Raw genomic sequence first — 25,750 nt, forward strand, 5'->3', positions numbered from 1 at the left:
AGGAGGAGGAGGAGGAGGTGGAATTTGAGACAAATATTCAGCCCATCATCAGTTGAGGAAAAACTCAAGGTCATTCTGCCCAGGGTGTGAAATTGTATCAGCACCTCTCTTTACAAAAGGCATCGTATTGCAATCCAGAAAACTCAAAAGGCCCAGCACCCCGTTCATTTCCCTGCCACGAGCTGTGGAACTCTGACAAGGAATGGATGTGTCATTTCTGGGTTTTAATTAACAAAAAATTTTAAGGGAAATTGGTTTTTATCTGAAGACATGGCTGCAGAGTTGTAAAGTTTAAAGATTGTTTTCCCTTCCACCATGACTTTATAGATTCATCCAATGCTGGACAAAAAGCCCAAACAACTGATAATATTATTAATTTTACACTATTCTACCTTCAAAGACTGAGAAAGCTTTCTAGTCAAAATTTGCTAATCTTCAACTTTTCTTTCAAGCTACTTTGGCTAGTTGATACATGTTTAGACTAGAGCATATGATTTAATTCAGTGTACACAGTAGAAGGTCATTATATATTTATACTAGTTATATATGATATATCTCTAGATATATTTGACTAAAAATAGGTAACATGTAAAATAACGCATGCTGAGTTATAGTCCCCTGTTCTTATCCGTTTCCCTCAAATATTTATTTTAGACTGTATACAAAAATAATATATCAAATAAATTTCAATGAAATACAAATAGTAAGATGAAAATGTTGAAAAGCAAGGAATTATTTCACTGCCAAATATAACTAATTGTAGATTTTGCAGTGGATGGAAAGGCCTCTATTATGATTCCTGCATTCTTAAAAATACTCTGGAGCATTAAGCGCTCGTGTATAGACTAGAACTGAATGAATTTACCATAAATACAGACTAGAGCCAGAAATCCAAGCTAGAACTCAAGCAGGGCGACTAAGCTGACAAAAATGGGAAAGAGCCTGACTCATTACATTCCGAGCACGGATCTCAGCTTTAAATATACACGCCGACTAGTGCAGTTGACTAACATCTCATTATGCCCACTGGCCTGGGAGGGCTTCGCTGTTCTACCCCCAGCAGCCGGCTGGCATCGGTATAAAACCGATCACAAGTAAGATTTGCCAAATAGGAGATGGGAGGGGCTTCCTCTCTGGGGTCTGTTACCCCTACGATGAGCACCCTGGAGAACAGAGCCCGCCCAGGGCAAGTGAGCCCAGGCCTGAAGGAGGGGCCCCGAAGAGGGACTGGGGCTTCCTGCTCAGGGTCTATGCTAGGGAATCGATCATGTTAAAGTACGCTGTGACGCCGCCTCACAGGCTGCATTCTCCTGGTACATCTTGGCTCCTAAAATGACCTCATGCCCTTATCTCTGGTTTCCCTCCCCACCAAGGCCACAGTGGTCCAGGAAAGTTGAAACCTGTGTCTGCAGGACTGGGCCCATAAAAGCAATCTGGCCTGTGATAGGTTAAAAGTAGCTCACTCCTCATAAATAAGCAATAGCCCACCCCCAAACTGATAAAAGGACCTTCCTTTCTTTGTTCTTCTCTCTCCTGCTTCTTCTTCCTCCTCTCTCTCCCTCTCCCTCTCCCTCTCCCTCTCTCTCTCTCTCTCTCTTTCTCTCTCTCTCTCCTTCTCCACCTCCCGGCCTTTGTGTTCCACCTGACTATCTACAATAAAGATCTCCTGTCGGACCTCTCGGTGCGTGAGTGGCCTAATTGGGAAGGGGCACCCGAAGGGGCACGCGAGACCCCTTTCAGTCTACCACTCTGATGACCCTCTGAGCCCGTCCCCGAGTCCTTCGAGCACTGATTCCATGGACAAAGCCCTGGAAGACATCAGGAGACGCGGGCAGCAGCTGCACAGCCTGGGGACCTGGGGGCCTGGCCGTAAGAGAAGATGCAGGGTGGCCCTGGGCCCAGAGGAGCATGCCAGCGTAGCCCAGCAGGTCTCAGGGAGACAGAGAAGTGGCTCCACCAGCCGCGGAAGTGGATCAAAGCCTGGCAGAGGCCTTCGGGGCAACAGCCATGTCCGGGGTCAACCGAGCCTGGAAGGAAGGGGCCGAGGAGTGATTCCAAAAAGCCTGCGTCTGTGAGCTCAGAGCCCTCCCTCCCCCTCCCCAACAGCCCACGCACACACCCAGAAATAGGGGGACTCGGTGTCCTAAAATAGCACTGCAAGTAGAGCCTGAGAAAAGCGGTGTTCCCATAGAAAGGACCCCACTATTCATTTACACACAGTGTCGACAGAAGTGACCAGGGACATCTATCTGCGCACTCTGCGGGCCAGCAGCTCCCTTCCATCCAAGACAAGAACGCTGAGACAGTGAAAATCAATGACCTGCGCCTTTCATTTCATGCCGGGACCGGCCAAAAGCTTGTCTTGGTGGGTAAAGATGTAGAAAACAAGGCTTGGTACTCTAAAGAGAGGCATGCAGAAAGGTCCAAGTTCCGAAATTCCTATCAGTCTCCCTGGCCTAATTATTACAGAAATATTCTGCAACTCTCAAGTATCTCATCTTACATACCAAAGTCGATCACAGTTTCTTTCCCCCCACTTAGGAAGAAATTAGCGACATAAAAACAAATTGGTGAAGGGGAGGGGAAAGGAAAGAAGGGAAAAGAAACAATGTGGAAAAAAAGAAAGAAAAAAGTGGAAACATTGCCTTTGTAAATAGGGAAGGGTGAAGCGGGTGAAGGGAGGGCAGGGGCGTGGGGAAAAACGAGAACCAAGACACATCATGTAAAGATCCCAATGATGAATGTAACTGTGTTGTTTGCTTTAAATGCACCAATAAACTAAAAGGAAAAAAATCATAAAACCAAATTGCTAAAATCATGTGACGCTGCCCCCATCAAATGGGATCTTAACTCAAGACTTTGATGGTACCTGATGCTCTCTATCTGCTGGCAGGGGCTGACTCCAGCAGGGTTGTCTCCAGTCCACATGGGTTGAATGCTGACTGCGGCTACTTCCTTAGAAGGCATAAATCAGAGCTGTAACCTACTTCACACCAGTCTAGCAAGTGCCCACGTATTTCTTGCGAAAGGGGGAAAGAGCCTGGAACTGACGCACTTTCCTGGAACTTGCCTTCTTCTATGAAGCAAAAGGAGGGCCAGGAAGGAAACACCTCCCTCCATGAACATACTCCTCTCGGATACACCCCTGACCGCGCGATTGCAGAAGGACACATTATGGAAGCCAAGCGCAAGCTGGGCTGGTACTGTATAAGAAGCTATTTCTTAAAAAGAAACAGAGGAACTCAAAATGTCATTCATTTTATTCAGGAAAAAAAAAATACAGTGTCCCCAGCTACTTTTGTTTCTTTTAAATCTGTAACATCTCTTACAGTCTGTCTGCTTAATGCATGATAACTTACATTTTAAGGAAATGTGGGAAGTCAGTTCCTCTAGGAATCTAGATTTTGTCTCTCAGCTTTTTATCTTGGTATCGATTATAGTTCCTAATACTTCCTATCATCAGGAGTGGACATCAGAATTGTTTCTGGAGCTTTAAAAATTTACAGATCTGGTTCAGCATAGTGGTGTAGGCCTGTAATCCCTGCACTCTGGGAGGCTGAGGCAGGAGGATGGTGAATTCAAGCCCAGAAATTTAGCAACTTTGCAAGACTCAGCAACTTAGAGAGCCCTCTATCTCAAGATAAAACATAGGAGTTGCTGGGGATTGTAGCTTAGTGCAAAGACCCTGAGTTCAATTCCTAGGACCACAAAAACATTTTTTTAAAAATCACAGATGCCAGGTTCTCTCTTCATGATCAGTATGCACAGCTCATGTTTGTATTCTGAAGATTTTCGTGGTTCTGGGGGTTAACACGAAGCCTCTGAGTCACTAGAAATACAAGTTCAGTAGAAATCACCAGTGCCACAATTTTAGAAATTCTGTTTTGGGGCCGAGTATGAAGCTCAGTGGTAGATCACATGCTTAGCAGGTGCAAGGCCCTGGGTTCTATCCCTAGCACACAAAAGAGAAAAAAGAAGTCATGTTTCGCTCCTCAATAATAAGTAGAAATAACTCAGAAAGGAGCAGTTCCTCTTCCTTCTTTTATCCCTGTTCTGCCAACTCTCAGCCCTGGATCGACCTCACTTCTACCTCACTGACAGCTCCTGCCCAGATTTCTGATTATGACTGAAGAAAACCACCTCATCTTGATTCGAGGCACATCCTTCCCCACGGCAGCCACTCCAGGCCTTCCATACTGTTAGAGACTGTCTCTCCCTCCCCTCTCTCTCCACTGCTCGAAGCAAAAAACATGCTTCCTGTTTCACAGAACCGGGGGCATCAGCAGGTGTGAACTACACCTGCTTTCTTTCTCCCCATTGTGACTTCTTGCTTCCACACCCAAACATCACCTGGCAAGATGGAAATTTCCTAATGCCTGGGTCCCACTCCCAAGTTCCGATTTGATTATTCAATTATGTCAAAGAAATGTAAAGCCCTTTAGCTGAGTCTAATGCACAGCCAAGGATGAAAACCACAGCTCTTAACCAGAGACATAAAATCAGCATCATCCAAGGAGATATTCTTTTTTAAAATCTCACACAATCAAGTCCCAACCCCAAAGATCCTGATTTGGTTCACACAGGTGCTGTGCTTGGCACTAACATTTTTTAAGCATTATGTTGTGTTTTTATATCTGTAACTATCAGGGGAAAAAATGGACAGGAATATGTTACAGGCATAAATCCAAACACCGCCTAGTAAAATAAATTGATATATTGATTAGCATATTTAATATATTACATATATGGTATTTATCATATTTAATAAAGTAATAGTTTAATTACCATATTTAATACCCATTTCATATTGAAGATACTTATTTATAAATTAACAAACTTGTACCCTACAGAGCATTTAACTTTTCTTCATTAAACATTTAAATGTAAATTATTGATAGGTAATTTGCACTTATAGGAAAAAATTAAAGACTTTGTAAGCATAATGTTAAAGACTGAACCAAAAACAAGAAATATTGTTAGCTTAAAATAGGCCAAAACTGAAAATTCTCTCTATTAAAGAAACTATCAGAAAATTATAAGATAAATGATAACTGAAATATATGCACCAGCTATGATAGCCAAAGCTTCGTTAACATTTATAGAACACATAAGTCAGAACCAATAAAAACAAAAAGAAAGGACTTCACCACAGAAAACTATATCAAGAACATAAGTATATGGTAATTAAAAAGACAAATGGCCAGCAAAACTGGGAAAGTCTTAAACACAACTACATAAAAGGCAAACTAGGAAAGTAAGAAACTACTATGTTCCAACGCAACTGGCAAAGATAAAATGGAATCAGTTAAAGGGTCGGGGAGAAACAGGTGTTTTCTTACCCTGCTGTCTAGAGAGTAAATTAGAGCACTCTTCAGGGAGGGAGAGAGAGGGAGGGAGAGAGAGAGAGAGAGAGAGAGAGAGAGAGAGAGAGAGAGGTCCAGCTACACATATCAAAATCCTTACATTCCTGTGTAGACTTCGAGCCAGAAATTGCATCAGGGCACCTGAGTAAGGAAAGCGTCATCTCTGCCGCTGAGGTCCCTGCAGCCCTGGTCCTAAGCCCCTGGGTATTAAGGAGCTGACACAAGGAATTGGACCGGGGCCCTGGTGAGCAGATTTATTTGAAAGTCGTGCCCTGCCAACATCATACCTGGCACCTTCTTTGCAGTGCTGAGGTTTCCACTCAAATAGCCTGTTGACCTCATCCCCATGGGCCGTCTCTGACCTCCCCCAAAGCCCTTGCTTAGCCAAAGCGCCCTGGCCACTGCACACGGTCCCTACAAGCCCCTTCTGAGCCCCTCTGCGTTTCTCTGCATGTGCAGCCAGCCCGTAATAGTTACTTTCTTCTGGCGGCAGTGTTGCCAAGGAGTCTGGGCACGAGCAGAGGCTGGGTATTCCGAGGACACTCTAACGCATCCCCCTCCTGATACCATTTGGCTCTCGGCGATGCCAGTTAACTCCCTCGGTGCCCGGCTTCCGTTTGACCAGTCCCCTGGCTGAAGGGTTGCTGGCTCCCACACCCAGAACCGGGTTGCTTTAAATGCAGACCTGCTGCACCACGCGTGTACCCTAATCCAAACACCCATGGCCTTTCTCATTCCAACTGCATCCTTGTTCTTTGCTAACAACAGTGCTTAGAATCCCCAAAGAAAAAAAAAAAAAAAGAAATCCACTTATCCAACCATAGAGGATCAGCTAAACATATAGTAATCCGCAGATGCAACGGAGTATCATTCAGTGAATAAAAATGATGCCGTAGCAGGCGATGCAATAAGAATGACACACACCATACTTTAAGGAGAAAAGTGACAAAATCTGTTTTCTTTGTTTTGCTTTTGGTACCGGGGATCGAACTCAGGACCTTGCACGTGTGAGGCAGGCACTGGGTCACTGTGCTAAATCCCTGGCAAAATCTGTTTTCTTAACTGAGGAAGGTACATTAAACAGCTAGCAGTCATAAATTTCTAGGTGGAAAGATTTTAGTTGATTTCCTTTTTTATTTTTTGTTAATCTCTTTAAACTTTTTTAAATGGGTATGTATTCATCTGGAAAAAATAACATTAGAAATAATTAAAAATGGCACGCTAAAAAAAAAAAAGTGACCTGCAAAGCTGAATTTTTCCCGAGCAGTTTGCCTCTAGGTGGTGCAAAGTCCTAATCTTGCAGAGAGCCCCGCCTGGAGAGGGAATTTGGCAGTGCCCTAGAAACAGGTATGGCCTACAGCTCTCCATGAGGCACTGAATGGGTGGCTTTCAAACCTTTAGTCCCCGCCCCTGAAACCTTACATAAAATGATTCCTAAGCAAACATTGCCTTGATCTGGTTTTGGAACTGGGGCCTCTATAGACACCAAACCCTCCCTCCCCACAAGATTTCACAGCAGTTCTTGAAGTCGTTTTGTAGCTTCCAGAATGACAATTTGACAAGTCATAGTTTGTTTAGGGTTTTTTTGTTTCTTTGTTTGCTTGTTTGGGTTTTTACAGTTGGTTTTAAGAAGGCAACTTCCTTTCCAGCAACACAAATGTTGAGTCAGGGTATGAAATCCAACTGGAGTTACTTTTATTTCCCAGACACACCCATTCACTTATAGGCACACCTGAGTTCCTTTGATATAAAAAGCTTTCTTCAACATGTCCACCTACAAATTCCTACAAATCCCAGCTACACCCTTTTGTCCTTTCTGACCTCCATCCAATGCTCCAACACTTTAGGCCGTTTTCCTTCCCCTCTAGCCCCATGGCATCGTAACTATAAACTCTATGGTACCCTCTGGTTACATGATGTCCGAGCTATGCTACAAATGCTATTTAAATAAATCCTACAGGTCAGATTAAAAACTCCCACTCTTGCCATGAACACCTTCAAGTATCTGTTGTACCTGCTGTTGTACACAAGAATGAAGGAATTCTAGGTAATGGCATAGAAGGAAACCGAATGTTCATCACCATTAGGGTTCAGACAATATAATGTTCATTACAATGGCTGCTATAAGAAGAAGCTGTGAGTCCCCATGGGATGGAAACACCTTAAACGACAAAGGTATGGCTCTATTAGACTCGGCTGCAAAGCCCCTGGCAACAAGGGAACATGATAGTTTCCCCGTGGAGAAAAATGACGATTACTTAAAATCATTGAAGCCTGTGTCATCTTTTGGTGCAGTACATTCTGGGGATAAAAAGCTGGGTTTGCAAACGAGAATAGTTATTCCAGAAATCTGGGACTTCTCTAGAACTCACTGGAAGGAAATCAGCATTGCAACAGGCAAAAGAAAGGTAATCTGTCTAAAGCACCAGCTCAGAACATCAGCTCTGGTCTCAAGGACAGGATAAGCAAACTCAGGACTGAGGATGGAAGCCTAGAGCCCAGACTATTCATGCGGGCAGGGTGGGGACAGCACTTCAGTTTTGCATAGAAGAACTATCAGAGCAAGGCAGAAGCAGCCAGCAGGACACTCAGTGGTCTAAGCCACAAATCAGAAAGCTGCTGACACACTGGGTTGTGGGATTCGGAACAGGAGCAGGAGCAAGAGGGGAGAGGAAGAAGAGATGAGGGGCTGGTCATTATAGGCTGAGACTCAGCGAGCAAACCTCAGGTGAGAATGTTAGCATGCGCGCGTTGCGCCCACAGGTCACTAAGGGCGAGCTGCACAATTCTACTGTCGTTTGTTCACATCACTACAAATCGATATTATTAGGTGCTATGTGTATCTGTGAAAATTAGCAGGGCTCTGGTATCTATATGGGAGAAAGATATTTCCATGAAGGTTCCAACTACATGAAATGATGTGCTGAGGAGCTGTGGCGTAAGGATCCGTCGAAACAGAGCTGTTTTCACTGGTGATAGGAAGTCAATAAAAAGGTTGTCTTGGCTCAGCCCGTCTTGTATGTCGAATAACTTGTATTTAAAATTTAGAAACAGAAAAGCGACACAAAGATAAAATGTTGTAGCTTGGCGTTAAGATGGGAGGGATGGCACAAGAGGGCCCATAAATCCAAGCATTTTATGTCTCTTTAGCTTCATCCAGCATAAAGTCAAAACTGCTACAGATAAAACTGTTTGGACGGAGCACAGCACATACTTTCTCTACACTCTCTGAAGGGAAACAAATATCTAAATCTTGCTCATCATCCCATCCTACCCTATTTCTTCGATTCTAAAAGTAACACATGTAATGACACCATATTTACATCATGCTTGCTTAGAATCCTATCGTGCATTGAGATTTATATGTTAATGTGTTTAAGTTCCAGGGGATAAATGAGAAAGAATACCCCATGGATTCAAAATTTACATAATTTATTTTACTGATATGCATATTTTATTAATATGCATATTTTTACTAATATGAGTTGAAAGCTTGCATAAAAAATAAGTATATGCACCATCAATATTCATAAAGATATTTTGAGTAGAAGCTAGGTTTTTGGGGGGGGCTTGTTTTTTGATACTGGGGATCAAACTCAGATCTTTAAGCTTGTGAGGCAGGTGGCAGGACCCCTGGGCTAAATTCCAGGCCCAGAAGCTAGGTTTTGATGGAGCCATTAAACCAGATAATAATTATCCCCCTCAGTCTGGGCAGAAAGGAGTTTAAGGGAGCTCTTTAAGAAGAAGCAGTTATACAAGATGTTCTAGAACCTTCTTCCCAAGACTGACTGCTTCTTTTATGTCTTTTTATTTTGATTCTCAAAGTTGTCATTGTGGCTGGATTCAGGGAAAATCCTGTTTAAAAAAAAATCCAACTCATCAGAATAAAAATAAAGTGATGTTCACTTATTCTTAGAATACAGATGTGCATTTTTTTAGCATATGTGCTGCCGAAGCGAGAACCAGATGTGAATTTTTTTAAAAATAGAACTTTTCACTTAGACAGAAAGTTGACATCAATATAGAAAATATAAAATCATCCAAGCAGTCCTGCAGTTCTCAAGAGTCTAGAGATGTAGGGTTTAGAGATTCCCAAATCTCCTCGGCTTAAGGCAAAAACACTTGGCTCTGGACAGCAGATGTGACTTGGGAGCACTTCTCCCTTAACAGGGTCCCGATGCCACCTTATCTGTCACCTGTGCCGTCATCTCCCACCCGATGACAGGTGAAAATGAGACACTGAGGTTTCCTCATGACCCCAACTCAGTCTAGCTTTTAATGTGAGAAGCAAAGCTAAGGGAATGATGCTGGTTCTTGGCCCACGAACAAATGACTGGCTCTCCTCCTCATCCCTGTCCCTCTGAAACCCTCTGGACACCCTGTCCGGAAGTGATCTCACACCATCTACGCATGTCAAAGGCACAACATGACAAGGTCTTAGCCATGCAAAAGTCATACTGTTTAAACATTGCAAAGTAAACACATATTACCACATGATATTAAAAGTAAAAGAATTTTACTGAATAAATACAATATTCAAATAATAAAGTATATGTTTTAAGGCCAATCTCCATTCAGTTTCAACTGATCGCTTTGAAGGCATATGACCTACCATGGTTTTATTAATGTGATCTTTGGCTTTTTTATAATCCACAATTAAAATCATGCAATTCTCCTCTAGGACACAACTATAAGACTCATACACAGTGTGCTACCTGTAACAAAGATACCTGAATTACCAATGTATTCATCTAAACTTAAAGATTTAAGAGAATTCTTAGAAATAAATAAAACCTACAGTAATTTACTTGGGTCATTTTCTTGCTAAACACTAAATTTTTGCTGTTAAATATTTGATAGCTTTATTAACTTTTAAGCGCTACCAAACTCCAACTAAGATACAAGAAGAACTGACTACCAAAATAAGTTTAAAAATAGCTAAGCTTAGAGAGCTTCATCTTTAATCTTCCATCAGTAATCTTAACCCTAAGATACAGTATCATTAAACATATTACAAGATAACAGAGTGGCAGAAAAGTGAAAGACACATCAAACTTTTAGAAACCATTTGCTTTTCCAAGAATACTTACTCTTTTCCCTCCCTCTAAGAGGATACATCCTGAGTTTTTCCAGAATGTCAACCACGATCAAGGAGAGCAGAACCAGAGACACGGGCAGGTCCGGGAGGGAATCAGGCAGTAAATCAATGGACCCGTTGTTGTTCCTCTGCACCTGTTTTCAGAAAACCTTTTAAACTCATTGAGTTCTTGTGCTTACTTTACTCAAAAGTTTTCCAATACTTCGCAAGCGGTGCTAAGTTAATTATAAGTACATTAACTAAAGAATTAAAAGCTTGGTTTTTTAGGGTTGTAGACGTCACAAGGTAATGAACCATCTCTTCAGATGGAATAAGCGTTCATCTCAGTGCAAGAGTTTTCAATTAAAGACAAGGTACAGTAAACACACTTGAAAATAGAAGAGCAGGCTCCTGGAGCCCGTGGAATGGTGAACTCCTTTCACCTGTGCTGCTGAACCAAGTTTCAGAGAGTCTAGCCTCAAAGAGCCGGCGAAATAAATCATGGCATCAAGAGTTTTCAAGGAGGGAGAACTTGGGTTGCACCAGGTGGGCTTTCTTCCTTCATCTATCCACGGTACCTGCAGGAGACTTAGGGCAGGTGGCATATCAATGGGGAAATACTGAAAAATTTCCCTCTGAGACCAGGAGCAGGACAAAGATGTCACCAAAACTCATTTTGCTCACCATTTTCCTGGTGGCCTTTGCCACTGTAATGTGTCATGAGAAAGAAATAGACAGTATAGGCCAGGCATGGTGGTGCACGCCTGTAATCCCAGCACACAGGAGGCTGAGGCAGGAGGATTGCCTGTGAGTTCGAGACCAGCCTGGGCTACATAGTGAGTTCCAGGTCAGTCTCAACTACATGGTGAGACCCTGTCTCAAAAAACAACAACAAAAAAAAAAAAAGAGAGAGAGACAGAGAGAGAAATAGAAAGCATAACTATTTCTAAATACCAATGACAAAAATTTAGAAGCTGAGATTTTTAAAAAATGATACCATTAAGGCAATGGCAATTAAAAAAAAAAGAAATGTGCATTTTATTCACATTTATCAAAATAGCTTACAGCAAGATAATTAGAAATCACTTTTGGAGATGGTATTATTTAATAGACATATTCATTGATGTCAATCTTCTTACAAATAGCCCATTGAGTGGAAAATTATTACACAGAAAATAGCTTATCAATAACAAAAAATTGTGTACAAAAATACACTTCAACTTTTTCATTCTATTTTAATTTTTAATATTTATTTATTGATTGATTGATTGATTGATTGTACTGGGGCTTGAACCTCAGGCTTTTACACTGAACTACATAAGCTCTTTAAATTTCTTGTTTCTTTTCTATTTTGAGACTAGGTTTTGTGAACTCACTGTGTTGTCCAATTTAGGCTTGAACTTGGGATTCTCTTGCCTCGGCCGCCCAGAGTGCTGGGATTACACGCAGGTCCTAGCACACTTAAGCAATCTTTCAAATGTTCATGAAATGAGGTGATTCAGCAGATTCTAACACGTATGTGGAAGTAGAAAGGGAAGACACTTTAGAAGAAAAAGACAGGGTGACGCGTTCTTCTGGCTGTACAGAGCTGCTACCGAGCTGCACAAATGACAGTGCGGTGTCTGCTAGTACAGGAATGGAAAACTCAGCAATGGGGCACAACAAAAGCCCAGAAACAAACCGCATGTGTGCACACCTGACTTGCAACAACAGCAAGACAGCACCAGTGTGGGCAGGATGGGCTTTCTTCCTACATAGAGCCCTGTCTGTTGAATGTTCTTTGAAAACTAAATACAACTTGATTCTCCACTACACCACATATACAAGCATCAGTTCCAGGAGCAGTACGGGCCTGAAGGAGACTAGAAAAGTAATGTCCCTCCAAAGCACGACGAGGGGAATATCTTTAGGGTGTTGAGGCTCAGGCTCACGGTATGATGAAATTTTCTCAAATAAAGGGCCAGAAGCAACATACGTAAACAAAATAAAATGATAAATGGTACTATTTTTTATGATTTTTTTTTTTTAACAGGGATCAAACTCGGAATCTTGCACTTGTGAGGCAGGCGGCAGCACCACTGAGCTAAATCCCCAGCCCCTGACTATTTAAGCTAAAAACTTCTATTCACTAAAAGACACCAGGAAGAATATGAAGGCAAGCCACAGAGTGCGGAGATATTGATAATACCTATAACCAAAAAGGGGCTGCCACACAGAAATGGGGCTTTCAAATTCGTTTTTAAAAGATAAGCAACCCAGTGGGGAAATGGGCAGGATAAAAAGATGCTCAACCTCGCTACTTATGGAGGAAATTACATTTAAAACTACAATGAGAATAGAGCCACTAGAATAGTTCAAATAAAAGAAATACAAGGCGAGTGCTCGTCAGGATGGAGGGAAACACAAACATTCATTCTCTGTAGTGATTTTTTTTTTCCCCCAGTACCTGGGATCAAACTCATGGCCTTGCTCTGGCGAGGCAGGCACGGGACCACTGAGCTAAACCCCTGGCCCTGCTATGGATTCTTTACTATAGAACTTCATATAATCTCTTTGGAAACTCATCTGGCACCAACTGTTACAATGGAACATTAGAATATGTTCTCACCTATCAGTTCTATTCCTAACGTATTTACCCAACTGAAACACATGCACGCGTGTACAAGAGATGTGTTCTGAGAGTGGCTTTATTGGCAAGGGCCCAAAATGGACTAAAGTGAAATGCACGTCAAGAATAGAACCAATAGGGGCCGGCGATCTAGCTCAGTGGTTCTGGCACCTGTCTTGCAAGCACAAGGACCTCAGTTTAATCCCCGGTACAAACAAACAAACAAACAATCAAGACTAGAACCAATAAATTGTGATATTTGGCTGAGGGTGAAGCTCAGTGGAAGATTGTGTGTGTACCATGCACCCTGGATTTGATCCCCAGTACCACACAATAAATAAATATCTTCATACAATGAGACACCCACCAACAATGAAGATGAGTGAACTAAACTATATATAAAGACACAACAGAAACGCACAAACTATCCTTTGGAATATAAAGAAGTCAGTCGTAACTTACACCGCGTACATCTGTAGGTACATACATGTACAAAATTTGCCTGCTTCCACACAAACTTACAAAGCAGGCAGACCATTCTGCAGTCGAGTTCGGAAAAGGCAGTCATTGCAAGGAGGCGCAGGTAGAGCCAGCCAAGTTGTATCCAAGGCCCGAAGAGCCATTGCCTGGGGCTTGCCCCGCAGTGCCCCATTGCTAGTATACACTCACACCTTGTGGATGTTTTGTGCATGTTTCTGCCCTTGGGTTACATTTCAGTGAGAGGCCATGACAAGGGAAGCACAAGAGGAAGGAAAAGATATCACAGAAAAGAACCAAAAGGAGCTGTCAAACTCCACTGCGCTCACTGTTCTTTGAGAGGTTGTAAATTGAATTTTTCACAGCCCTTGGGAAGCTCCAGGCTGTGGCTTTTCTATTTCCCAGCACTGCAAATTAATCAAATTAATAGAGCATTCTTCTCTGACCTTTTTGGATAATAAAGTTTTCACAACCTGTTAATTTTGCCTGTAAAATTTCTGCCCTGTGGATGTATACCAGAGTCCTTTTGAAGCTATATTTCATCAAAACATAGTTTTGGAAGACATGTCATGTGCAAGGAGTCTGTCAGTGGATATCTTATCAAACAGCTTGGAGTTTCAGAGGTTGCTCCTTTGGATACTGCCATATTCCATTTAGAACTGAGGACAATCATGAAACATCCAGTTGTTAGAAGAAGCAAATGCAGATCAACTTTCAAATTTCTTACCTTTTTGTTATTTTGAAATAACATTCCCATCTTGCACACACAAAAGCAAGAGTAATCAATTTTCTTGGAAAAACTGAACGTGAGTCTTGACAATCACAGCACTAATAATGATCTTAGTACTTTTGATATACATAAGTATATATGTATGCACATATATACCTATAGATTGCAATTTGGAAGAAGACTGGATTAAATCAATTTAAAGAAATTTATTGGGCGCCCTGCTGTCAAATTCCAACGACAGAAATTTCTAAAATCTCAAAATTTTGCAGCAGAAGAAATCAAAATTCCATACCTCAGTTACTGCTATGGAAAAGCTGAAGCTGGGAAGTGTGGTGAGTATTACACACATCATCAGAACAGGTCTCCTAGCAAGGGAGAAAAAATAAGCAAAAGCAATAATGTACAAGATCAACAGTTCCCGTTATATTTTGCCAATTTTGCAGTTCCTGTTCCATTCATCTAGAGTTTTTCTAAGAACCCAACTGCTTCCCTATTTCCATTTCCCAAATGTGTGAGCATGGCAAAGAGGAACACATACAAAAACCAGAATTATTTTCTCAAAGGACAGAGAGATTTTCAAATAATTAGCAAACCCTACACTACCAAAGCAACCAAGCACAAGTTAAATGACCCTTGACAGTTCCACATCTATTACTAAGAATCCTACCTGTGATGCTGGCTCTAGTGACCAACTGGGAAACAAAGAACAGTGTGACTTTCTCAAGTAATAGCGCACCGCATGTTGCAAAATAGACTTTCAAAAAAGTATGCTGAGAGCTAGGCATGGTAGCACATGCCTGTAATTTCAGCACTGAGGGAGCCCAAAGCCAAAGGTTTGAGCCAGGGATTTAGCTCAGTGGTTCTGCCGCCTGCCTTGCAAATGCAAAGACCTGAGTTCGATCCCCGATACCAAAAACAAAAAACAAAAAAAACAAAGGTTTGAGTCCCTCCTAGACAACTTCAAACAAAACCCTGTCTCAAACTAAAATAAAAAAAAAAAAAGGGCTGGGAACATAGTTCAGTATTGCTGTAGCCTTGGGCTTGATGCCTAGTACTAAAAAAGAAAGAAAGAAAGAAAGAAAGGAAGGAGGGAGAAAGGAAGGAAGGAAGGAAGAAAGATTCAGAGATGATAAACTATTAAAGATCACTCAACCTGATTTAAAGCTCCATGAGTTTATTACTTTCTATAGAGTTCAAATACTTGAGATATACAACCTCAGACTCCTACTACTCAAATACATGAATGCTGGCCTTTTCCCCAAGCTCTGGACTTGCATACCCATCCGTGTGCCACCGCCCCCTGGATGGCAAAGAGGAAGCACAGACTTAATATTGTCCACAAGGGAAGTCAGGTTCTCTTCCATACCAGCGATGACCCGCCATCTGATCCTACCAAACCCCTCTCAGCTCCATCGCCTTCTAACACAACAGTTCACCCTCCCTTTCTGTCACCTGCAATACTTCCCAACTGGTTTCCATCCGTACTTCTACACTTGCCTCGCAATATTTTCTCCAGATTGTAAAAATGGAGCCATAGTTTTACAATGTAAAACACATCTGACTACCCTGCTCAAAAACCTTCAATGCTGCTGGTCATGGGGGTACACGCCCGTAATCTCCGCACTCTGGGAAGCTGAGGCAGGAGGATCCAAAGTTTGAGCCCAGCCTGGGGAAATTAGCAATTTCGTGAGACCCTGTCTCAAAATTTAAAAAATGAAATATAGAATAAAACAAAAAGAGCTGGGGATGAAATTCAGTGCAAAGGCCCTGGGTGTAATTCCTAATTCTAACAACAATAATGCCCTCCAGTGCTGGGCGCAGGGAGGAAATGGGCAGTGTTGTCTCATGAGTACAGAGCTTGAGTTTTGCGGAAGGGTTTTGCAACTGAATGGTGGTGATGAGAGCACGGGGAGGTGAAGGTCCTTAGTGCCGTGGAACCATATGAAAAACCATTCAGGTTGCAATTCTGTCACGCTCATTTTTCTTTAATTTTTTAAAAATCCGATGTAATTAGAATAAAAGTCAAACTTATCATTCCAGCCAACGTGTTCTACAGTGACCCATCTTTTCCCACTACTTAACTCCGGAAACACTGGCCTTTGGTTATTTCGTCTCGCATCAAACTGGCCCGCCTGAGTCTTACATTATCCATTTCCTTCACTGGGGTCTCCTTACGTGTTCGTTCTGCCTGGTTCCTTGTTGTCATCTTGACATTGAAGGAGATTCTGGGGGGAGCTTAGCAAGGAAAGAAAAGAACCACCGAGAAAGCTTCTATCTCTTGGAAAATAGATTATTGTCTCGCTGCTAGGAATTTGAATGTTAAAGGGGTTTCTGGTGTTTCAGATGGAAATGAGGACAAATATTTTTAGAAACTGATCCCATTTAGAAAAAGGCAGAAAAGTGAGCTGAACCTGTGTTCTATCAAGTAGAAAAGCAGACCTGGGAAACAATGAGCTCAGACGTGGGGCTGAGTATTCCTAAGCAGAGTGCTAAAGCACAGTCAGTCTTTTTTCCATGTGTTCCTTATAGTAAAATGTGAAGGAAGAGAGATAAATCAAAGAAGGAATTGTTCAACAAAAAAGAAACCAGAACTTGAATATTCACACATTTTGTAGCCTATCTGTAATGCCAAACAGAACAACACATGTTTAGAAAAGAACACTCCGATCATGGCTCACGAATCCAAGCAGCCACCTCACCCAGCAGCCTGCTGGCTCGAGAGGAAGATGACAGAGAAAGGAGGAACGAAGGAAAGAGCCTTGCTTGGGCTTCTGGGACTCCAGGGAAGAAAGCTGCTGATAGAGCTAATTGGATGTAAATCCATGGTTGTAGTCAGTGTATGCAAGGGAACAGATTTAATATGGGATGCATAAGGTATAGCATTATTTCATAATATTCACCCAAAAAGTCAAATGCAGAGGAGTGCAAGAGATCTGTCCAATGCTGAAGACCTGAGCAATGCAGCCGGGGGCCTAGCAATGTCCCCCACAGGTCCAGCCAGAAGTCTAGAGCCCACAGCAACGTCTCCTGCAAGTCTACAGAAGGATCTGCACTGGGAAGGCCCAAAGGCCAGTGGTGGAAGCCAGAAAGTCTGAGTCAGAGGGGCGAAGGGTCTGTGCCACCAGGCCAAGCGTTCTTCTGCGCTGGTGCCAGGAAGCAACGACGCTCAGGGCGAAGACCAGAGCTCCCCCGATGAAAGCAGCAGCCATTTCCAGAGACAGAGAAGACCCAGTTTCGCATCAGGAAATCCAGCCGAGGCAAGCCTCTTCAGGAAAACCAGCAGCACATCCTCTTTCCCTCCGGTGCTCTTTTTATGCCATTAGCAACAGTCCCCAGGTGGGTCTTCCACACCCAGAACCACACTGACCCAGCTTAGCTGGGCGTTCCGAGTTGACCATTAGTTAACCCACCACATCCACGATCCAAAAGGAGAGAAAAGTGACGCAGGTGCTGGTGCTGCAATCCCAAGACCGGAGACTCCCTCCGCACATCACAGAGCAGGGCCACTCAGTTCAGCCAAAGCCTCAGAGGTGCCTCCCCAGGCCCAGACAACTGGGAATCCAGCCCCAGAGAATTATTTGCAAACCTTAAGACTTCGTGCAATACTGCCTCCTAGGATTTGAACTTTATGAGGCCCGTGGCTCCTGTTCTCCTCCCAATTTCTCCCTCTTCGGATCTTGTTTCCCAGGTTCCTGGATGAAGAGGGCTTCGCAGTGACTTCCGGGTCTTCGAGTTGCTGAGGTTAGGACAGGATTCTGAACTTAGAATTCATGTTGGAACAATTAAGATTTTGATATGGGGAATGATGAATCTGTCTTCCACAGGGGAAGAACGTGGATTTTGAGGGGCCTGTGGGTGAAATCTACAGGTTGAATTTTGTTCCTCTGAACAGTTACGTTTGAGGTCCAATGCACAGTACCTCAGAATTAGAGTGATGTCGTTTGGAAACAGCATTCTTATAGAGGTGATGGAGTCAAGATGGGGTTTCAGAGTCCAGTGTGGTTAGTGTCTCTTTAAAAAGGGAAAACGTGGAAACATCCAAACGGAAGACTGAGAGGACACACAGGGAGAAGTCATGAGAACATGGCGGTGGGTGCCAGGGAGGGCATCACTGTGCCATAGAAGGCCACGGGTTTTCCTTGAACCAGCAGAAGCCAGGAAGAAGGCAAGGACCAACCTGGCTGGCACCTTGATCTCAGATCCCTATCCCCCAGACTTTGGGATGATACCTTCCTGTTAAGTTACCCAGCTTGTAGGACCTTGTGACAGCAAAAAATTTTTTTGAGACAGGGTCTCACTATGTATTCGAGGCTGATCTAGAACTCACTCTGTAGCCCAGGCTGGTCTCAAACTCACAGAGATCTTCCTGCCTCAGCCTCCCGAGTGCTGGGATCACAAGCATGTGCCACCACACCCAGCTGCGACAGCAGTTCTTGATAATTTATATGAGTAATAGCATTCGTGCTACTAATGTTGTAATATCTATTAATATCGTAGGCACAGCTCTGAGAATCTTCTCATGCTGAAACTAATATAATGGTGCAGCTATAGCACAGATCAGTTAAAGAAAGGAATTTGGGGCATGGTGCGTTTCCAGGCTCCCCCTGCCCCAAAACAAGTGGATTAAGAGCTACCTACAACCAACCCCCTGCTCCATGAGCACCTACGATAAACTCGGAATCAGAAGGAATCTCCCAAGACCTTTCCTGATCAAACATTCTGGCCCTGAGATTACTCACAGAGAAGCAGAGAGGCTGGAACGGTCAGACAGGAACTTGGGAATGGCCTTCATTTATGCTTATTCTTCTCTTGACTCATGACTCTTAGTCATGCTCCTCTGCCTCATCTTCCACTCCCACCTTTCCAAGCTCAGCTCAAATCAGGCTTTCCTTGTGAGACCCTGAAATACGGCACACTCTTAATAAACCTTCATCTACACAGCAGGATCCAAGAACCCACAGAGGGAAGGTGCTATGTGGACTGATGGGGAGGGGCAGGAAGTGAGGAAGAAAGAATGAATTACAAAAACATCTCCCCTATCATCACTGTTAAGTTGTGTGTGTGTGTGTACCAGGAATCGAACTCAGGACCTTGCACTTGCAAGGCAGGCACGGTGCCACTGAGGTAAATCCCTGGCCCTCTCTATTAACTTTTGATGACTGTATTAGCTGGCTCAGTAATGGACTTACAGGTGAGTCACATCAAATTTAGTCATTTAGGGCCAGGGATTTAGCGCAGTGGTAAGGTTCTGAGTTCAATTTCCAATACTGGGGAAAAAATTAGTCATTTACTATATAGTATTTTGACTTACTTTCTGATTTTTTTCATGTGCAATTGGGCAGTCTCCACAGTAGAGTGCAAAAACCCTAATGCAGCCAGGTACTACCCCAGGCTTCACAGTAGCTAGAAGGAAGAGGTCAGAGAGTAGACGGTCCTGAACACCAGCTAAGTCCAAGGATAAGTTGACTTGCACTCCTGATGTTAGCTTGTGGACAAGCCTGCCAAGTACTCAACAGCTACTTCATAAATACTTATTTATAAATGCACTGACTTAATGCTAAATGGGGAATGGAAAGAAATTCAGGCATGTGTATTTATAGCTGTCGAAACAAACCCGTAGAGAGGACTAATGGATCAATAAGAAACTGAAGACTTTTTGGTAATACTGTCACATTTAAGACATTTCTGCCGGGCTTAGTGATGCACATCTGCAATCCCAGGATGCAAGAGGCTGAGGCAGGAGGACTGCCTCAAGTTCAAGGCTACATAGTGTGTTCAAGACTAGCCGACACTATACAGCAAAAGTCTATCTACCAAAAAAAAAAAAAAAAAAAAGACATGTAGGAGATTCCAGAGGAGATAACTTTCAGACAGTATCAGGATCCTAAAGATTTCAGTTATTAGAAAGAAGACTAAAACCAACATAATGACACTTAACAGAGATATGAGCAAACTATTGAATGCATGTGAAAATAGTTCAACTCTTCCTTCATTCACCTGCAGCGTGCTAAAGGAACGTACGACACCCCGTGCTAAGGACAGAAAGACAAAGCCCAGGTGGCACAGGCAGGGTGGTAGGACCCGCCTCACTGCAGGATGAAGGCCAGTTCTTCTGTGGGTTCTGGTGGCGGACAACATGCCCAAAGTACACCTGAGAGGGGAAGTCACAATGCACTGGGCAGAGCCCTGGCCAGGTCACACTCACCCGCGGGTGGAGGGAGCACAGAGGAGGTCTGACACTGGGTAGCGATCTGCAGACATTCACGGAACCGCACCGGAAGCTCAAATGTAGGGCGCCCTGGAAAGGCGGGCCTAACTGGGTGCGGTGAGCGGTCCTGAGGAACAGGGAGCCTGGGGCGGAGAGACGAAGCAGCAGCCGTGGGATGTGGGCACTTGCCACTTATGGCGAGAGAAGGAAAAGCAAAGGTATATTTCTGCTGGCTTGTGGGGTGAGGGTAGGACGAAGCAGAGGGGGCCGGCCACCGAGCATGACAATGACACTCTGGCGCTGAGCCAAAGTTTCCCACGACTGCACTTTCTACGCTGTTAACCACTGCCTAGTACAGCCCAACAGCAAGATCTTAGCCAACATAATGGATGACCAGCCAGTAAAATGGAGCTCAAGATATTGGGATCTTTCAGTGTCGGCCGAGCCTCGGCTTCTCGGCATGTCATCGTCTGAAGCTGTTCTCGGAAGGACGCAGAGGAGTCCCTGAGACACAGCTCTGGGCCCCAGGACATTGTGGGAGCCCCACAGATCCTCCACGACTGCCCTGCCACAGTGTGTCTTCTCCAGACAGAGTCGTTCCCCGGCCGGGCCGGCCTTGAAGCTCAGTGGTTTCACACGTTCTCCATCGGCCTGCTCTCATTTACTGGAACAGACACTGCGGTATTTTGCGCACGGAGCTCCTCAACTTCATTCAGCACTCACGCAGGTCACAGAGAGGAGCAGATGTGAAAGCACAGTGTAAATGTGGAGCATTTTAGAAGATATTAATGATATCCCTGTATTGGCCTTTGTTATTTTCAAAAGGTAAAGGAGACCTAAAACATCTTCCAAAATCAAGGAATATCACTGCCAGCATCTGCTTTTGTTCAGCTTTGTCAATTTTATCAGCATGGCTGCACCATTTCTGAGACTCATTTCAAAGATAGAACAAGACCATATTTTAAGTGAAAATAATCAATGCAGCCTCAGGTGACAATACTGATATTCATTAGGTGCTTACTGCCTGCTAGCCACTATCCTAGGAAGATGTTGTGCCGTTTCTTACACCACTGCTCAAGAAAGACACTAGATTGTCCTTGTGTTGCTCATGGGAAAACTGAAGTTAAAAGAATTCAGGAAATTCGTGTAAGTGTCAAAGCTGGGATTCGAACTCAAGGCTTCTCTTTCTTACTTGTGTTCCCAAGACAACTCTGCACCAGCCCATGGCTCCCTCTCTCTCCGAAGACCAGCCTCGGGGGCCTAAAGTGCTGGGGTTACAGGTGTGAGCCACCACGGCCATCTAATTCCTCTCCTCAATTCCCACTTTCTACAGCAGCAATGATTTCTGTATCATCTTCACTGAACAATTAAGATTTGACACCTGGCATATCGCCATATTTAACATCCAACTAGTGATATATGGGAATCATCTAGAAATCATAGCAAGACACATGTCTTTGGGAGAAATGCAGCCTCACAGCATAAAAGAGTTGTATTTTTCTTGAAACATCCTTAGCATTCAAATGCAGAAAGACTAAGGGAGAAATAACAGGAGGTAGAGAAAATTGCATGGAATCAAACAGATCTGAGCTTACAAATCCCAAGCCCACCACTTAAATCACTGCTTTAAGAACTTCTTTAAAGAGCTTCCGCCTGAGAAAAGGGAAAAAATAAGAACCAAGATGCATCACGTAAAGGTGTAAGATCCCAATGGTGAATGTAACTGTACTGTATACCTAAAATGTACCAATAAACTTAATGGGGAAAAATAAGTTAATCACTGCTTTAAGTTTCTGTTTCTTTGTCTACAGCATGAAAACATTAGAACCTGTACTTTACTGGGTTGTCATAAAGTTCACATTTAATAGTGACTCCAGAATGTATCAAGTTCCCAGACTGAGGTTTAGTGGTGTTCAGTTTCTTACTCCTCACGCCACTAAAAGATAACTCTGTGATAAGCACACGAATGAGGCCCTGAGTTAGTTTCATAGTTCACTGAAATTATAGATAAAACTGCCAATTGACTGAAACTATTTAAAATATTTATGACCAGCCACACCCACAAACCGAAACCAAACGCTAGGGGAGGACTCCCCAAAAGAATCACTGGAGATCATAATTGTGGTGACAAATGAAGACACTTTACTTTAGCACGAAGGTGGTGCCCAGCCTAGATGTTCAGAATGCAATCTGCAGGCGGAGAAAAGCACCAGATGGTAACATTCCCCAGGGAGTGTAACAGACCCTTGATCCTGGTTGCCCCAGGAGATCGCGACCTTGTCCTTCAAGGGGCTTGTCTAGAGTAGTGTTTTGAAGTATCAAGTAGAGAGAGAGAGCGATCTAAGTCCAAAGTTTGGTTCTTTCACTCCCTAGTTGACTAACTTTGAGCAAGTTGGTTAACTTCTCAAATCATCATGTTCCTCCTGGAAATACCAGTGCTCAGTTCCTTAAAAGATCTACTTCATGCAGGCAAATCATTCTATAAAGTGGAATAGAATTAAATGAAATCCTGTATGAAATTCTTTGCATGTAATAAATAATCTCAATGATAGCTTAATAATAATAATAATATAAGTGATATGGGAAAGATTTTGGCCGGAATCACAGTCAAAGTCCTAGGGATGTAGTAAGCCAATGAAAAAAAAATCTCCAATAGACCCAAGATCTCTTTTGGCATATAGTAGGCCAGCTTCCTGTTGGTTTACTTCTGCTGTCATTTGGACCTTCCATCATTCCCTCAATTTCTAGTTCAGCCAGTCTTGGCCAATGGAAGAGTTGTTCCTACAGGGGTCAAGGGTGAGGGCCCATTACAAGTCAGAGTTATACCATAGGTGACCCCAGGGATCTAGTCAAGATTGGCAGTTTCCCTATTCCCCACTAATAAAGCATTTCCAACTACAAAATGTTTACTTGTGGACACATTAGAGCACCACCCTTGGAGAACAGGAAAGTTTCAGGGGATCACATCTAACCTTGGTGCCTAAAGTGTTCTTCACAAACTCCATCTGTACTTACAGACTTGGTCTCCCAAAGAGGTTTCTAACTTTATTTTATCTTTTATCTATTTATTTATTTATTTATTGGTACCGGGAATTGAACTCGGGACCTTGTGTTTACAAGGCAGGTGGCGGAACCACTGAGCTAAATCCCCAGCCCAACTAACCATTTTCTTTACGTATTATTCATACATTTCTGTCTTTTCTTATGTTTAAGTTCTCAACTTCTTATATTGTTCAACTTTAAAGTAAAAAGATCACTATGCAAAAAAGTTTAGCCGGGAGTGGTGGAGTACATCTGTAATCCCAGCACTCTGGGAGGCTAAGGCAGGAGGATCACAAGTTCAAGCCTTGCCCGGCCAATTTAGCAACTCAGACTCGGTTTCAAAATAAAAAATACAAAAGGGGCTGGGGGTGTAGCTCAGTGTCACCACCTTGGGTTCAAGGCCCAGTTCTGGAAAAAAAAGAAGATGGAGGAGGAGGAGGAGGAGGAGGAGGAGAAAAGAAAGGAAAGAAGAGAAAGCAATTTGAATTTATCAATGAGTAAGATATCAGATCTAAAGATCTAAAAGGAAAAATACATTGGCAATAGGGATTATTTGTTCTCAATACCTTTACACAGATGAAGACAGTCTAGTGAAACTGTTAGTTAAACCAGTGTTAAAGCTTGATTTCTACAAAAACTTGATTTCTTTAAAATGTGTCTGTATTGGGCCAGAGATTTAACTCAGTGGCACCACACCTGCCTTACAAGCTCAAGGTCCTCAGTTCAATCCCCAGTACTAGAAAAAAAGAATAATTCATCTCTAATGTCATTGAAACAGTATTTTCTCACGGGCAACAGAATTTACCGACATAGTGAAGATGTATTTCTTAAAATCTAAGTAAACAAACCTATCGCTTGCAGTACTCACCTGGTTAATGATCAAATGGCGCCTCCGAGCTACAAAATGCAATGTCAACATTTAAAGCAGGTGTTACTTTCAGTGTTACACCTGTACTTCTGCATTACAACCTCACTATTAGGGTTTGTGTGAGTTAACCCCGGTAACCTTACACAGTGTGGTGTACAGAGAAATCAGGAGCAATGTTCACGGCTCAGGATTTTAGGGACTCGGCTCCCACATGTAATTTGTTACTGCTTAGAAAAATGATCATAAAAAATGTAGACGATATTATAATAGCTTTACAATACAGAAACAGTGCTTATAATCTCACCAGTCATCTCGTCTTCACACGTGTGTAATGTGCACACCTGTGTGTGACAAAGCACATTAGAAATTATCTGAAAGCATAACAGGGATTTCCCTGCTAAGGACTTCTTTTACTTACCATCCAGTAATTTTTTTGTAAAGATGACGTTTCCTGTATAAAAGAACTTTTATAGGAACCCAGATCAACAGAGTCACTACAGCCACATAGGCAACAGAGCAGGAGACGATCAGCCAATAATGTGTTCTCTCGGGTAGATTCCTTGCCCTGTGGTAGGCAGTGGCAAACTGTTCCATAATCACAAGTGTGGGGATGGAGAAAGCAGCAAACTCAAGAAGCTCAAAAACCACGAGCTTAATTATTTTTCCAGAAATCATCCTGAGGAACAGCCAGCTGCCTGGGATCCAGCACTCTCCCCTCTGGTTGGGCGCAGCACAGAGGCACACAGTTACTCAACACCGTGCTGGTTCCTCGCCCTGGAATCACTAACCAGTGATTTTACTCTTTTATTGACCTCACATGGTCCAATGATCTTCTAACTTAACAACCACAGCCCCTTAAAGAAACAGGGCCACTGTGCAAGTGGTCGCTGTCGTGATGGGTTTGTTCATCCGTTATGGGGGATCAAAGGAACTCCAAAGTTTGTCTTGGAATACTTTTTTTTAAAAAGAGACTTTTGGGCCAGGGATTTAGCTCAGTGGTGCTGCTGACTGCCTTGCAAGCACAAGGATCTGAGTTCAATCCCTGGTACAAAAAAAAAAGAAGAGGATTTTTAAATGTAGTGTTTCTTGCTAATTTTAGCACGAAAGCATTTATATAATATTCAACTTTTCTTAAACAGAACTGTTGGAATAATATAATTTGAGAGTTAAAGAGCAAAAGGAGATGTAATCTAACCCTCTATTTTCAGGTCCAAGCAAATTCAGGCAAACAGGGGGATTCAAACCCAGAGACTTCATCTTTGGAAAGCTCCTTGAAAGTGCTTAAAACAGGAATTTGGGGTCACTTTGTCAAGTTCCTGATATCGTGCCTGATGCTCACCATATTTATCCGTTAATGCACACTGGTTGCTGTTAGGG

At 43.0% G+C, this 25,750-nt stretch overlaps 1 protein-coding gene across 1 annotated transcript in view; it reads right to left on the reverse strand.

The window, feature by feature from the left end:
* Tmem236 (transmembrane protein 236) overlaps window positions 1-25,127 on the reverse strand; it is a 32,961-nt gene extending 7,834 nt beyond the window's left edge. The window contains exons 1-3 of the mRNA XM_010607123.3: window positions 24,792-25,127; window positions 14,548-14,620; window positions 10,454-10,595 (exon numbers count right to left, since the gene is read on the reverse strand). Of these exons, the coding sequence (XP_010605425.2) occupies window positions 10,454-10,595; window positions 14,548-14,620; window positions 24,792-25,048 (472 nt within the window). The 5' untranslated portion in view covers window positions 25,049-25,127. The remainder of the gene's footprint in view (window positions 1-10,453; window positions 10,596-14,547; window positions 14,621-24,791) is intronic.
* Between the last annotated feature and the right edge of the window lie 623 nt (window positions 25,128-25,750).

Source organism: Fukomys damarensis, unplaced genomic scaffold, assembly GCF_012274545.1.
Source record: "Fukomys damarensis isolate Sample0158 unplaced genomic scaffold, DMR_v1.0_HiC HiC_scaffold_37, whole genome shotgun sequence".
Lineage (NCBI taxonomy): Eukaryota > Metazoa > Chordata > Mammalia > Rodentia > Bathyergidae > Fukomys > Fukomys damarensis.